This window comes from Eretmochelys imbricata, chromosome 10 (genome assembly GCF_965152235.1).
Source record: "Eretmochelys imbricata isolate rEreImb1 chromosome 10, rEreImb1.hap1, whole genome shotgun sequence".
NCBI classification, from domain to species: domain Eukaryota; kingdom Metazoa; phylum Chordata; order Testudines; family Cheloniidae; genus Eretmochelys; species Eretmochelys imbricata.
The window spans coordinates 76,896,230-76,913,401 of NC_135581.1; the positions used below are offsets into that span (position 1 = coordinate 76,896,230).

At 42.0% G+C, this 17,172-nt stretch overlaps 1 protein-coding gene across 1 annotated transcript in view; it reads right to left on the bottom strand.

Annotated features, from left to right (window-relative positions):
• Nucleotides 1–906: 906 nt before the first annotated feature.
• Nucleotides 907–17,172, bottom strand: part of CERS3 (ceramide synthase 3) — a 61,475-nt gene continuing 45,209 nt past the window's right edge. The window contains exon 12 of the mRNA XM_077828693.1: nucleotides 907–1,035. Within this exon, the coding sequence (XP_077684819.1) occupies nucleotides 907–1,035 (129 nt within the window). The remainder of the gene's footprint in view (nucleotides 1,036–17,172) is intronic.

Below are 17,172 nucleotides of genomic sequence, written 5' to 3' on the forward strand. Positions count from 1 at the left end.
AAGTGCTCTTTTTGTGCAAGACTCCAATGACTGGAGTCGGCCATTGCATCCTGCACTAGCTGCGATTTCTGAGTGGTTTGACAGTGTCGCCTCCTGCAGAACTCAGTACAGTAATCCAGTCTCAAAAAGGTTACAACCCCTACTCATGAATGAGATTTTTTTTTTTTGCCACCACTTTCTTGAAAACCTTCTTCTAAAATAGAAGACCTGAGATGGGTGATATTTGGAGAGATTGTCTGCCATTTCAAAGAACGGATTTTTTGAGCAGGGATCTAACAATTGCTTCTTTAAGTGAAGGAGGCATTTCAGGGAGGCACAAACAATAAACTTGAATAATAGCCCTAGAGCCTACTTACTAGCTTCCCCCAGCCACATGGGAATTAGTTGTAATTCACAAGCAGCAGCCCAGTGCTAAGGGCTGAAATGCAAACAGGATGCGTAAAATGCTAGATAATATATCCTAGTGTTCTGGATTTCTCTTGCAATTCTGATTTTTAATGGGGTTCATATCAGCTATACTCTTCTAAAAATATATAGAAATGCCACTAAAATTATCGGGTAAAGTTGCCTGGCTTTTCTCAGATTTGCAATGTATGCCTAAATCCATTAGATTTTAAATGTTCTGAGATCGTTTTGAAATTCTTGAGCATTTCAAGAGTGATTTACAGATTCTAGGTATGTTTTTCACACACTTGTATGCAATAATTCAGAAAGTTGGTCATTAACACATTTTGTCATGTTAAGCAGTCCCCCCGGCCCCTTTCTCAAATGGGCTTCCTTCCAGGTCTAGTAACCAGCAATAAATCAATCACACACTCTTGTAAGCCTGTTGACTTTAAGCTCTATACTGTAGGTTGGGTTAAGGACACAGCAAGCCACCCTGCAGGAGGTGGTGCAGGCTTGGATCTAATGATTGTTGTTTAAGAGTTGGTGTCTGCTCAACCCACAGCCATTCTTGCTGCCATTCTTTGTGCACTCCTCATTATCGGTGAGGGAGTCTTCCTCTTCTTCATCACTCCGGTCATCTTTCAAGTCCTAGACAGAAGAAGAAAGCACAGTCACCCCATGCAAATATTTACTATCACAAACTGCACGTATGACACTTGCTGTCAGACAAAGTATATGCTTCCATTTGGCAGGGCAGTAAAGATAATGGATGAGATTTTCAAAAATGGACAATGGGGTTTGGATAAGCAATTCTCATTCATTTTAGTGCGAACCGGGTATTCAAATCCTCTAGGTGGCTTTGGAAATACCAGCCAATAATTGTACTTATTTATTAATTTATCAAGTACCCTTATAAATACCACTAGCGGTATAGATAGTGTACAAGACACACCAGAAATGACAGCATGCCCACTTGCCAACCCATCACCAACCGCTCCGTGTTCCACCCTCATCAGCAAAGGCCTGTGAAACAGATGGTCTTGCAACAAACACAGAAGGTCAGCCAATGTGGGCTTCATGAGACCAGTAGTGGAAGGCCAATGTCAGATGAGGGCTGAAGGTCTTTTGCTCAGAACTTCCTGCCATTAGCCTAATGTAGAGACTTAAGTGTCAGTTTAAATGTTCTGGCTGCTCTAAACTGACAGGCTAAGGGATGGAAGAAAAGATGGTCTCTAATGGACACAGGACCAAATACACATAGGACTAAATAGATTAGAACCAACACCTTGAATCACCCCTGGAAACAGAATGGAAGCTAGTGCTATCTATGGCACCCAGGTATAATGTGAACTAGGTATAAAACACTCCAAAGGATGAGCATGCTATCCAAGTTGTTCTCATGTATCACGCCAAGTAGAGCATATTGCAGTCACCCAACGGTGGGGTAATAAATGCATGAAACCTGTGGTGTGACCCACCACCCAACAGGAAAGGGCGCAACCTTCTTTTTACATGAAGATGAAAAAAGGTGCTCTCAGCAGCTGCAGATACCAGGACACCCAGGAGCAACCAGAGGGGTTGACCTCTGTTAATAAAGGATGGATCGTGCTCCTCCATCAAAGGGGAAGATGTGACTGCCAACATCTCCTCTGTCGATTCCCTCCGTCAACCAGCGTCATTTTCCATTTTATCTGGACGAAGCCAGTCTCAGCGAACTCATCTAAACCTCAGTATCTCCTAGAGACTGGGCACATCTCAGAAGATCATCCTCTGGGTTTGTTGCAGAAAGGATAGAGGGCTGAGTATCATCTCCCCCAAATACTTCACAACCTTCCTGCAAGTGGGGTAACAAAGCCAAACCCCTCTGATGCCCCATATAAGAACCCTTGTTGCTGATTAGCAATTGGAGACATTGTACATGTTCACACCCCAATGTCCAATGGTATCAGAAACTGCTGCTATGTTTAGAGGTATCAGGAGGGCCATTTTAATCTTTGTCCATCACCAGAAGGAGACCAGCAATCACACAGGTCAATGCAGTCTCTGTCTCACATCCAGATCACCAAATAGACAAGGAGATCTGGAAACTCTAGAAAGTGTCAGAGCTGCTATGCCACTCAAAGACAGATGCCTGGCCTAAAATTGGCCAACACTGATAACACCTTCATCCTGATGGATCCCAAAGCAGTCCTGGCCTGACAAGTCTCTTGACCTCTGTGCGCTTCAATTTCCCCTACTTGGAAAACGGTAATAACAAATGCCAGGTGATTGTGAGGATTAACTAATGCTGGTGAAGTGCAGGGAAGATGAAAGAAACATTACATATGTGCTAAGCATTATTAATAGAGTAACAAAGGGGCAGGAGCTAAGAAGTTGCCCATTACTAATAGGTGTAAACTACTGCAGCTCCAGAATTCCTGTTCGCATCTCAATGTCTCCTGGGTTTGCCTAGTTCTTAGAAATTCAGTAATCACAAAATACATGTGCCATGGCGCAAGGAAGAGCATCACCTCCTCATTTACAAGAGACAACCCCCTGCTCCTGTCTTAGACAGATTAACCAAGCCAGATTTATTACTAGAAAAATTACAGTATCTGCAATAGCGATATAAATATTCAAAGCCCTGTGAGCAGGGCCGGCTCTAGCGTTTTTGCTGCCCCAAGAGGCAAAAAAAAACAACCCCATACCAACTTGCCGCCGAATGGGGAGGCGGAATCCTGCCCGCCGAACACAGAGGCGGAGTCATGGTGCGACCGAAGAAGAGTCGTGCTGTGACAGAGCGGCCGCCAAATTCCCACCGGATTCCTGCCCCAGAGCCTGACGTCCTGTTGCCCTTTTACATTTGCTGCCCCAGGCACCTGCTTGGTTTTCTGGTGCCTGGAGCCGGCCCTGCCTGTGAGAAAGGAAGGGGTTGTTCTCTGGAACAAGGGGCAGATGGGCAAGGGAGGGACTTTTTTCCTAAATAGCTTGGGAGGCTTTTTTCCTCAGAGGAAGAATGTTGAACTCCTGGTCCTTCGTTCTTCCTGCTCAGATGACCAAAAAACATGCCAGGTGGTAACTACCTCCCTCCTGCCAGCTAAAAACAGGCGTCTGGCATCTGTTGCAACACATCACAATGAGGTTTAGAAGAAGCTAAGCAAAGAGCATCTGAACAGAGTGACAATTTGATGACATTTCGCATAACACATAAAATCTACTCCTTTTCCACTTTTTGCCTTGCCTCACCATAAGCAAAACTCCACACCATTTTCAGGAGTTGGGATCAAGCAGTGAAGGTTTGGTTTAAGCACACCAAATTTTGCTTCCTTTAAAACGTAATGGTTTTGGCAGAGGAGTACCTGAGCACTCGAATGGCTTCAGTGGAGCCAGTCAGGACAGTTTACACCAGTCGAGCATCTGCCCCTCCAACTGAGGAGTATTTGTTCTGCGGGGCGGGGTGAGTGGGTGCTTGTAACCAGGGAAGGGGCCCCTGTGTGTGATTCTTACATATTTGGTGTGCAGGTGCATGTTTGGTGGCAGGAAGTCCATGACAAATAAATGGGCACTGGGTGGCTAAATATGGCTTTTATAGTCCCACACATGAAATAACTTGCCTTCCGGTTACATTTCCTATAGCAAGGACATTTGGACTCGAAACGTTGGTCCCCTTTGTTCTCAATCTCAACCAAGGGCTAAATGGGGCTGGAAATTGACATCCACTCCAGCTCCATCCAGCTCAGAGATAGGGTGCACTATGGGGGAAGATTGCACTGTTTCTGCCCATCCTGTACCAGCTTTGTGAATAACTGATGATTTCATTCCCCAGGGCTGTTAGTCTGGCACCGTCCATCAGCAGAACATTCATACATAAGAATAAATGACCGCTACAGTAGTAACTTATCTGACTGCAATCCTACAACCCCTTTATATATAGAACGTTTCAATGGAAACATATAGGACTCGAAAGAAAATTAAAGCATACACTCCACTGGTCTTGTCACAAAGTATAAACTTCCTGGGGCTCTTCTTTCGTCTTTTCCTGAACAACATGTAAAGGGGACCAAAACAAACAAATCTTAGTGTAAATACTGTAGAATAAACTTGGCATGTCATCAGTTAGAGTAAAGGAAAAGCAACCTTTCCCCCACACGCAATTTATGGGATCTCATCTCATTCGGATCACCTCTGCTACTTCCTGTTAGTGCTGTGTTTTGTCTGTATGATCAAAGGCAGAAAGATTTTCTGGGGTTAATTTTTGCTACCAGAAATATTTAGGAAACAAATAAATATCAAATCAGAATATAGGGCCTGATCCAAACCCCATTGAAGTTAATTGAAAGACCCCGCTGCTGTCAATAGGCTTTGGAACAGGCTCATACAGCTGAATGCTAAAGGAGAATGTAGTTTGGTGAAGCCAGACTGTGTCAATTTAGGTAAAACATTTAAGCATATACTTAATTTTAAGCACCTCCTCACACCCCATTGAAGGCAAATGGGACTTAGGAAAAATGCTTGAAATCAGGCATGTACTTCAGTGGTTTGCTGAATAGGGAGGGATTGCTGAATTGGGGCCTTGGAGGGACAGTTCTGTAGACCTTGAAGTCAAAGGCAAACTTCATCCTCCCAAAATAAGTTACAAAAGGCTCACAATGGACTGCTTTTTAGTAGGAGTTATTTTATTGTACAGAAGGATACATTTGTCCATAGCGCATGGGCCTTTTCATAAGTACATAGTTTTAAAAGCTCAGATCACCCAGATAACAGACATCTTTAAATACAGGACAGGTGGTTGCCCTATCAGTCTAACTCCTCAACTCAGGTCTTCATCCTTACAAGGTAGCTAACCTGTACCATGGAGTTTTCTGGGTGTGGGATCTTCTGAAAGAAATCTTATAAACCAAGGTCTGGTCTTCTCTAAGAACACCCATACTGGGTCAGACCAATGGATGGTCCATCTAGCCCAGTATCTTGTCTTCTGACAATGGCCAATGCTAGATGCTTCAGAGCAGGGGTTCTCAAACTGGGGGTTGGGACCCCTCAGGGGGTTGCAAGGTTATTACATGGGAGGGTTGCGAGCTGTCAGCCTCCACCTCAAACTCCACTTTGCCTCCTGCATTTATAATGGTGTTAAATATATTTTAAAGTGTTTTTAATTTATAAGGGGGGGTCACACTCAGAGGCTTGCTATGTGAAAGGGATCCCCAATACCAAAGTTTGAGAACCACTGCTTCAGAGCGAATGAACAGAACAGGCTACCACTGAGTGATCCAACCCGTTGTCCACTCCCAGCTTCTGGCAATCAGAGGCTAGGGACACCCTAAGTCTGGGGTTGCATCTCTGACTATTTTGGCTAATAGCCATTGATGGACCTATTCTCCGGGAACTTCTCTAATTTGTTTTTGAACCACGTTATAGTTTTGGCCTTCACAACATCCCCTGGCAATGAGTTCCACAAGTTGACTGTGTGTTGTGTGAATTAATACTTCTTTTGTTTTAAACCTGCCACTTATTAATTTCATTTGGTGACTCCTGGCTCTTGTGTTATGAGAAGGAGTTGTTAATACTTCCTTATTCACTTTCTCCACACCATTCACAATTTTATAGACCTCTATCATATGCCCTTTTAATCATCTCTTTTCCCAGCTGAAAAGACCCAGTCCTTTTACTCTCTGCTCATATGGAAGCTGTCCCATACCCTTAATCAGTTTTGTTGCCCTTCTCTGTACCTTTTCCAGTGCTAATATATCTTCTTTGAGATGTGATGACCAGAATTGCACACAGTATTCAAGGTGTGCTTGTACCATGGATTTATATAGTAGCATTATGATATTTTCCATCTTATTATCTATCCCCTTCCTAATGGACATAGACATTAAACAATCTCACACTACTTTTCATTAGCCCTGGTGTGCTTGGCCAAGGATTCTTCACTGCACGCCTGACCACCAGTTGATTCCTGCTCTTCACTCTGCTAGTAGCTCCCTTGTCCTTCTGCCCCCTGTTAACTGCACTTAGTTTGTGATCTGCTTTGGAATGCCTTGGGGTGGAAGGTGCTAAATGCAAGCTATATCTATACTGACATTAGTTCTTACTCCCTACAGGGGTGGAGTGTGGTCTAGCATTGAAAGCATGGAAGTGGGAATTAGAAGAATGGGTTCTATTCTCAGCTCTGCAGCTGACTTACTCTGAACTCGGGCAAGGAATTTACCTCTTTGTGGCTCAGTCCCCCATCTGTAAAATGGAGATAACAACAATTACCTACAATATGTCAATCAACATTAGCTAGGCCCTTGAAGTCCTTCAGTGAAAGGTATTAAATACAGTAAGGGCAAAATATGTTATTCAGAATTATCATCCAGTAACACAATAAACTTCTCTATGAGAGATAATATCCTCCATACAGCTGAAGAAGTGGGTCATAGCCCACGAAAGCTTATGCTCTAAGCAATTTGTTAGTCTTTAAGGTGCCACAAGACCCCTCGTTGTTTTTGCTGATACAGACTAACACGGTTACCACTCTGAAATATCCTAAGGATTTCAGACCAGCAAGTGTGTATTTCCTTTATGTCCTAAAGCATGGCACCAGTTACAGAGAAAGCCTGTTCAGTTCTGGAAAGGTTTATGACTTTTCAAGTCTTGACCACTATCCAGATGGAAGCAAACTGCAAAGGCATAAACTTTCATTTTGACTCTGAAATAGATCTAGCTCTCCCCCTTTGCATCTTTTAAATCAAACAAACAACTGATTGCACTTCAAAAGCCTTTGCTTTAGAAACAGTCTTTAGTACGGCAGAATTGTTCAAGCAATTGGAGGGCACAGGAAGTTAAGATAGGACAGAAATTTAAGCAGCAATAACTTCTTCCTTAACTAGAAAACAATTCTGCACTCAAAATTGTTTACAATGGACTATTATAAAGCTATTAGAATATCATGAATTGAGCTTGTGCTTATTTTAACTCTGACCCTTTACGGATGATACAATGTACCAGTTCCGAGGCTTTCACTGCTTTACTTCCAAGATACTTTATCTGACCCCAGCACATCATATATTATGCTGGTGTTTTCCAACTCAAAGAAAAGGTCTCCACTATACTATAATTGATTAATATATTACCAAAAATTTAACAGCTGGTAAAATGTAGATATAAGAGTCGAGGCTGCCATTCATTCCAATGTTTTTGTTTCATAGTATTGGCTGAATTTTCTATAAGGCGTTTGGGGGAAAAGACATAATGGACATGTATATTTTATGTTCTGGATGACTAATCAATTTAATCTTTCTAAATGGGTGAATGGTTTCAAAGTTCACAAGAAGCACACTAATGCTCTAAAGTCTCCAAGAGAGTCATTTGTAGTGAGGCCAAAGGCGCACGTCTAATCTTTTCCCTTTTGTTTAACCTTCCACTTGCTGCTCAATCTCCCTCTTTTAGTTAAATCAACCATATTTGTCAAGTCCTTACTCTTTTATTGCTGTTACAATTTGTATCATGCAAACTGTTAGCACCAAATCCTACGGAAAGAACAGTAAAGGGGGCTTGACAGACACAATGGGCCTGATTACACCAAACTTGCAATGGTATAACTCCACTGACTTCAATGGGGTTGCTCCCAATTCATGCCAGTGTGAGAATCAGGCCTAATTTGTCTACTTAATACAAAGAAAAAGAGCCCTCCCTCCCCCTCAAAAAATCTTCATTTTTTAAAAAGGATGATTCTTAAATCCATAGATTTGAAGGTCAGAAGGGACCATTAGGTGTAACACAGGCCAGAGAATTTCATCTAGTTACTGTTATGATTCCAGTAACTTGTGTTTAACTAAAGCAAGTCTTCCAGAAAAGCAGTCAGTCTTGATATGAAGACCCCAGGAAATGAAAAATGCATCACTTCCCGTGGAAGGTTGTTCCAATGGTTAATCACCCTTGCTGTTAAAATGTATGCCTTATTTCTAATTCAACTTTGTCTGGCTTTAATTTCCAGCCATTAGTGCTTGTTAGGCTTTCCTGTGCAAGATTAAAGAGCTCTTTCACATCGGGTATTGTCTCCATTTTGAGGATTCTAGAGGTCAATGGCAGCCATAACCACTCCCTTTAGAGATTTGCCAGGAAGTCTAATGTCTATGTCTAATGTGGTCTGCAGTGATTTAGCTATCCTTCTCCTTAATCCAATAACTGGGATTAATGGGCTGTCCTGTCCAATGTTCTAGACAAATTTATGATCAGAGCTAGTTAGGACTAAGAAGAGCAAATGCATTCTATGCTCACTGTGATGACCCCGAACCGGAAACAATTGAATTAAAAAGATACAATATAAACTACCACAAGGGCTCAATCCTGCTTCCCCTGAAGCCAATGACAGAACTCCCGCAGACTTTCACAGGAACAGACTGAGGCCATAACAGAAGAGGTGAGCAGACTTCAAATTCTCTGCTGGTATAAATGGGTGAAATTCCACCAAAGTCAATGGAGCTGCCCCATTTGAAACAGCAATGAATTTGGCTCCAAATGTGCCAGTGAACACTAGAGAGTCTTCACCTTCTTGGCTTCCTGGTCAAGTTCATGGTTCTGCATTTTGCCTGGTGCTGCTGATAAGGCACCATGAGAATATTAGGCCCAAATTATGGCTGTCACTAGGTTGAGGACGGAGGTGCAAGGAACCTCTTATTCTGAATGTTCCTTTGCCGGAATAGCCAGTGTGGGTGATGTAGGCTTGTAAGCACAGCGAAGGGGGAAGAATGGGGGGTTGCATGAGTGCTGCAAGTGGCACCTACCACTTCGGTGAAGGACTGTCTGGGCAGAGTGCGCCCAGCCCATTGGCAAGCAGCTGCAGAACTGGACTTAGGGGAGCACGGGTTATAGCTATAATCAAGGTCAAGCACGTGCTGCTGATGAGCATGCTCCCAACCAACTCCTAGCCTTCACAGGCATTGTGCTTCCAAATGCTGGTGTACACAGGGCAGTGTTCTTCCTTCCTGTCCTCTTTGATCAAAACCAATGGCAGCTTTGCCTGAGTATCAACCCTAGGGTTTGACCGCAGTATCTGCTACCTAATATTCAAAGTGTCACGTGTGAAAGCAGAGGGGAAGACAATGCCAAAGCAGTCAGCAAGGCAAAAACAAAAACAAAAACATATAGTAACACTGATACAAAAACAACAATGCAGCCTTAGCATCAGACTTTCCAAGCTCTTAAAAGAGTAAGGGCAAGTAGTAGAAAAGTACATCATCCACCCTAACGGGGCAGTCTGTGTTCAGTAGAACCTAACCATGTTGCAAATTGTCAGAGCCCCACGCTTCAGTCTTAAACTGTCACCACATCAAAGTACAGATCTGAATTAGAAACATTACAGGGATGGCACGGGGAAAAGAAAAAAACTGAGCAATCTTAGCAGCCTTTCAAGGCAAAGGTCTGGTGAGTCATACGGCTCGGACGTGATCAGAATAGAGAAGCCCAAAGAGAAGTTCTGATATATCAAGATGCCAACTCCAGCCTATCTTTGACTTGCCCTTGAAAAGGCATTCACTTCTGTCAGGGATCAGAGGTAAGGCTCATTCAGTGTGGTAGAGGCGACAGGTACAAAGACTGCCCTATACTTGTAAAGTTGAGGGTATGTGAGATCGTTTACCCGAGTTGTTACACTGGTAAAAGCCCTAGTGTGGTCACAGTTATACTGATAAAAAGGTGCCTTATACCAATACAGTTATTTCCCTTCCCTCATGGGAATGAGATAAACCAGTATAAGCACTTTTATATTGGTATAACTGCATTGACACTAAAAGGGGTTGTACCACTTTAATTTTAGTACAGTACACTTAAAGTGACAACTTGTGCGTGTATAGACCAAACCTAAGGAAGCACTTCTTTTATTGTCTCTCTGTCTTACTTCTAGACTAGTTACAATCAATCATTCTCAAATGCATAAGGGGCCACCTTTGGCCAGAGGGGATCAGTATTAAGTCTGCTACCGAAAGAAAACTGTCCAGATATCATTTTCAGGTATTTTAAAATGTAACACTAGGAAATAGACACCCACTTCCCCTAAAATAGTTAAGATTGTAAATAATCATTAACAAGCAAAACAAAACTCCAACATTTGGTTTGTCTTTTGCTCTTTATTCAACAGCTAATATAAAGTCATCCCCTTCCCCGGGCACAGTGGGGTCTGAATAACTGTGTTTACTCATGATACACAACAGGCAAGGTCTAGCTACATATGTACACAATGCTCTCTGGCAGGGTTCTGGCCATTTCTGAAATGCAGAAGACAGGAAGGGCTGCTAGAGGGATTTAAAGGGATACTACGCAATCCTCTACACTACACATTTTAAAATAAGAAATTTATAGTTAAGGCTGAACAACAAACATTTGAAAGTTAGGAAAATTTGAACCACAGCCTTAGAAAACTAAACTAGTTACAGGCTGGATACCAGCTGCTGCTCTGATGATGGTTGTACACACATTCTTTAACTATTGATCAGAGATCTAATACTTCAGATTCAGGCCACAGGTTACCTGTTTATACATTTATTGTATTAATATCAGCTATAGACCCTTTGCAGATACGTGGGCTCCCCCTGTACTTCCTCTTGTGGGTGGTTTACCTCTGCTCTGCACTTTATTCTCCATCTTTCAGGCTCTTTTACAGAGACTCCACACACTTGCTTGTTCAACCACCACCCTCATGGGAGTCGGGGTTTATTTAGACAATAACTCAAAAGTAAAACTCCCAAAAATCTGTCAGAAGGCATGGCTCTTACCATGGAGCCTGGGTGAGCAAAAGGTTTCCTCCAGCTACTCCTTTTCCTTTTTTATGAGTGACCCGCCAGGGGGTTTGGCTTGCAGTGGCCCCGCTCACTGCTGACTCTCCCTTGTAAACTTCCCAGAGTCAGCTCCATCGAACAACTGCTTCAGTTCTCTTATAAGGAACCATCTGCTTGCGGTTCCCTCCCAGTGCCAGTATCTCTGGTTAGCTCATTTAGCAAGCCTGCTCCAGGTTCCAAGTCTCCCGCAGTCAGCACCCTCATTCCCTTTGCTCTTTCACACTTTGTACCTGAGATGAGCCAGGGTTACATCATTGTACAACACATATTGTAATTCACACATGCAACAGAAAACACGTATGTTTCTTTAGAAGTTTCCGTTGCATGCATGAATTACAATAGTGTAGTTCTGTATGATCATACAACCCACACCCATCTCAGGCACAGGGAAATCTCAGGTCCATCTTATGAAGACATGTATGATATGTGGCTCTATAGTTGGTATTTTCAGGATAAATGTAATTTCTCTCACACAGATAATAGGGTTCTCCCACCAAAAAAGGTGTATAAGTGGGGACAAGGAAGCCAGTCTGAGGTTGAAGCTTGAATCTTAACTACTATATTTATTTTCTGACTTTATGATGTTTAAGTTTTTTGGAACTACAACCTCTGAATTATCTGACCTTCAAACTTGTGAATTTTTATGCAGAATTTCCATACTTTCTAATGTTTGTCATTTGTTATAACAATAATGTGCTCAATAATGGTGGTTTGATTTAACACGTATCTATTTACAATTTTAACTATCTTAAGAACATTTTTTTAATTTCAAAATCTAAATAGGTGTTGACTGGATCCTGACTTTCTAAATTAAGGGAAGTACATTCCACAGCATCTTACAATACAAAGATAAAAAACCGAGAGATAATAAAAAGTCAGTCCCAATAGATAGAGCGTGGTAACTTTCCAACAAATAGTACTATAATGTTGATAAAACTCTAAACTCAACATGTGCAATTCAATCAGTGTAACTCAGCTAACATTATGACTTAATGTGACTAGTCTGCACAGGAATCTAAGCAGCCTATATTTGGATTGAAGCAAACTGATCTACATTTCCAGCACGGACGGTTTTATTGGACAAATTATTTTCCTTTCAGCTTATCATTCTCTACTCAATGTAGGTAACTATGATTCTCACTGGACTGTGGATCGTCTGACTGTTTCCTTCATTGCTTTCATAGTAAGATGCAGAATCTTTATGCTAATTTTGTTGAGCATCTTGTGGCCACAAAATGCCTTTAGCCGAGTCTTCCCCTTCTATGCCACACTCAACTCCCAATGCTTCCCAAGCAGAGTTTTCAGGGTGTACTCAAACAGGGATTCAAGAGCAAAAAGTTAAAAAATGATTACATTACTTCCCCAAATATTGAAAAGAATAACCTGGTAAAATAAAACAGATTTTAGATGTAACTGTTACAGTAAGTCCTGGATTTTAATTAAAGGAATAAATTCTCTCTTACCAAATATCACTTGTATTACCACTCAGCACAACATATAAGTAACTAGAGCTACAATACATTGATTGTTCAGAAGAAATCAATCATTGTTTTCAGTTAATCAGGTTCTCTGTGGTTTCAATAAAATCTCCTGGTTGTGTTATTGAAATCTACTACCTAAATCTTGTACTCGAGTATACGTGGCTTTACGATAATGTCAAAAGCCCAGGAGGTACTGAGTGAGTCATAATGTCCCACTGCTTATTGAATGATTCCAATTTTAAATCCACAGCTGGCAAAGAAACAAAGAGAAATATAATAAGCATTTTGATGCCATTTTGTAAAGTGAACTTTTTTTTACCCTACGACAAAAACTTGCATTAAGCCAAAGAGTTCGGTGTTGTGAGCCTTTATCAGGATATGCACTTTTATTCCTTATTATGAATGCTTGATTAGCTACAAAACAGCTTATCAGGCACTTTGACTTTCTTTACTTAGTGAGGTATAGTATTGCATTTAGGTTGAGTACCTGAAACAGCACATTGATTATGAGCATTCTTATATAATCCCTATAATGATAATAACTATTCAAAGCCTGCAAAATATCTAACCAATTGAATGACAAATGCCTCCCTCTTACACAATACATTTCTTTCTGGTTTTCCTAATACGGGAGCATGTCATTCAACCCTGGGAGACAGAAATAATTAAAGAATCCCTGCATGTCCACAAAATATGATCTTAGAGAAAATAGCTACCTTAGTTATCACTTACATCAGGTACAAACTTGGCCACATTACCCCAGTTGGCCTCATCTTTACCACTGTATGATGAAAATACAGCACACCGAGACCACAAGTCTCAACATGTAATGTTTTAACTTGGCACGAGATGGAGACCATCACATGGATCAAGATAGAGCACAACATACTCAGAGCAGTGGTTTAGCAGCTGCACCTCTGTATTAATGATAATGATAACCATCGAGCACACTATAGAACTCTGGGGATCCCACTGGGCCTGTGGACTCCACTTAGAGCTCTTCTGGTTGCTTACATGTTACTTACATGACTGCAATGAATGGGTTGCCACATTAGGCAGCAGATGGGACCCAACCTGTTTGTGCCTAAATTAAAGCTGTATATGTTTCAGCATGGCTCTGGCTTTACACTAATTACTCCAGGACAAAAAATAACCCACTCAAAAAACCAAAAAGAGTACTGTGGAGAGGACTTTACCTGAACGGTCTATCTACTTTAAATAGGAGTACTTTTGTTTAAATTAAATACAACTAGTGTTCTCCAAGGCTTTTTTTTTTTTTATTCAGTTTAACAGAGCATAGCCCCACTGGGAGTTCATATGGAAATATGAGAAATAGGTTCCTAACTATCTGCTGTGAACTGGAAATACATTTCAAAAATCCCCCAATCCCTTCAGATTTCCTTTGAATTATAAACTGAAGGATCTAAAAGCTGGCTAGAGTTTAAGGTTTGTTGTGATGGTGGTGGTGTCTGTTTGTTTTCTAATTTAATGTTTTAAAAATATATGTAACCAGCAAATAGAGCATTTCATAAATACTCCCCTGGGAAATTAAAACACAGAAGGTAACCAATTACTCACAAAAAGAGCAGCAATAAAAGCTGTCAGCTAGTGCCAAGGCATGAGGAATACTGAGAGCAGAAAGGCAATTACTGAATTGATGTTTGATCCACATCTACCCCTTCTCTGAGCTGGCGATTTTCACGAACAGAGAAATTTTAGATCAGGGATTTACCAAAAAGGAGTTATTTCATGCCAGACAGACAGACAGACATAATTGTTGGGCCAGATCCTCAGCTAGTGAAAACTGGCATAGCCCCATTGACTTCACTAGAGCCGGGTTAATTTATGGCCAAGGATCAACAAAGCAAACTTCTACTGAATTGGCTAGGGTAGGAGGCCTTACATTGGGTAGGCTGCGAGAAGCTACAGATACGATTTTCTATTCTTGAGGGCAGTAAGTGCCTGCAGTTCCTACTGAAGTCAAACTCAGTTCCTTTGAAAACACTGGGTCAAATAGGGGGGTTTGCTGCACTGTGGAGTCTGCATGACTCCATATGTGACACAGCTGGTAAAGCAGGGGCCCTGAGGGAATTCACCCCCATCTTTCTGGACTGGGTCCGGAAGATTCATCACTGCACGGACCTCCTCTTGCAACATTTGCATATGGCATGATAAAACATGGAGGGTTACTTCACCCTTAGGCATGTGCCCCATCATCCATCTGCCCAGCTACTCTGGTCAACTGCTTGAACATTCATCCCTAAACCACTCTGCTTTAGTTCACCCACCTATAAAATGGGTATAATGATACCTAACTCAGATGTGCATTCTGAAGTTTGACAGATGTTCATAGAGTGCTTTGAGCTACTCTGATGAAAGGTGCTATAGAAGAGCAAATTATTAACAGAGCTGGTCAAAATTTGAAATTCCAGTGAAAAATGGTTCACTATTTTGAAATTTATTTTTTTAAAACCATCTCTAATTATTAAGTACTTCCTACATGTTTTCTAAGTTAACTAGTATCTGAAATGTGTGAACTCCTAACACACAAGTAATAGCAGGTCAAAAAACTTACCCTCTTCCTGGATTTTATTCCTGGAAGGAATTCAAAGTGGAACACCTCAAAATCCAGTCCAAATCTTTTCTCCAGGCACAGCTGCTCCCAGTGGTCCTCCATTTAGAGCCTAAATCTTATGCTGTTATATTCAGGCTCTTATGCTGCATCCATCACTGTGGTATCTAAGAACCTTCCAGATAGGCATTAAGTGACATGACTAGCATCTCTGAGGTGCTCTCCTTCTAGAGAGCTACTCCCACTACTCCTGAAAGCAGGTGGGGGGAAAACTGCTCAAAGAGCCAGTAGAACCCAGTTCATTTTCCAGCTGCTTCAACACCTGCTAACAAGGTGGGACTTTCAGGTAAACATTGCCAGACTGCTGCAAGAGTGAAGGTCTTCCAAGGCCCTCCCTCCCATAGCTACTCTTACTACATGGATCCACAAGTAGGCAACCAAGAAGCCTGTACAAGACTGAAGGCTGCACTATAAACTGAAGGGCTATACTTCCCTCTGGAGATTTGTACAAGGGTGAGAGGAAGATGCCTAACTCAGAGGGAATGCAGGCAGGCAAACAAGGGGGAGGTTAAATCCATTGGCGATGGGATTGTGATGTTAAGTCCTTGACAAAAGAATGATAAGAATATTACCAATGTGTATCATGGTGACAAGCAGTGATCCTGAACAAACTAGTCAGAACTGTCCTTACAATGTTTCTGTGAAAACAAACTCTGAAAAAGACACTCTCCTACCTTCAAGTCATGTTTCTTGGAAATTTTCTGCACCAATGGACTTTGTTCAAAATCTTGACTGACAGGTGGAGGACTCAATTAGTAGGTGGAGCTCTTATTCCTCCAAATGTCATTGGAGGGCCTCTGCAGGTTAGCTCCTGCACACTTTTCACTTGACATAACACTTAATAATAACAATAGCAGGTTAACATTCCTAACAGCAGTGCTATGAGCAAAGAGCCCAGTGCAGGGAAAAAAGAGAATCCCGAAGAATAACTGCCAGCTACAACAACCCTTGGTGCAGGGAACTTCCCAGAAATTGATTAACTGGTAGGAAAAAATCTCCCTTGCTGCTTGTGCCTTGCATCAGTCTAAAAAAAATGAATACTTAAAAAAAGAAACCTCAATGGTTTTCCAATGATTCAATTCTGCAAAACATTTTATAAAAGAGCATTCTTCTCACAGCCTCACCTCCTCCTCCGACCACTGCTCGGCTTTCAAAATACATCATCCTATGGACTTCCAGAGAAGGCTCCATAGCCTACAGACAGCAAGAAATAATTTTTGCTGGAAACAAGAGCAGCTCAAGGGGAATAACAAAGGAGTTCAAAAAAAGACAAAGGCCTCCTTAGAACTAGATTGAGGCTGCAGGGAAGAAAAGACAGGATAGTATTGAGTCTTGAACTTAGAAATTGCCTGGATGCACCTGGACATCAGTGGATAGGACCTATCTACCAACCCCTCAAGCAGGCAGGCCTATCAGCATGCCACAGCTAGCCCATTGCCATGCCACATTGTAAGATCTCCAGAGATTTGGCTAGGGAAGATTTTGCCCTTTGCTGTTGACAGAACACCATCAACAGAAGCTGCAATGGGAAACAGGCCAAATAGTCCAGGAGACTGATGAATGTTGTGAGGAATCTTTTGTGGCAAGGCTGGAAAAGACAGTGAACAAAGACAGGCACCACACCAGTCTGGAGTTACCGCTTCCCACTCTTGTCAAGGTGAGGCAATCCCTACCTCAGAGGAGAGGGTCCTGGCAGAGATGAGGCAAATGGTAAAAAGCTTTCTTGTCTTGCGATGAGGCTCCTGGCAGCCTCTGAAACACTGTCCTCTGAAACCTTTACCATGGCCTGAATTTCCTAGATGGGTGTCTCAAGCTGGATCTATCACAGAAGGTGGTCTCCTTGGCTGATCCCACAGGGAGATGCACACCATAGAGA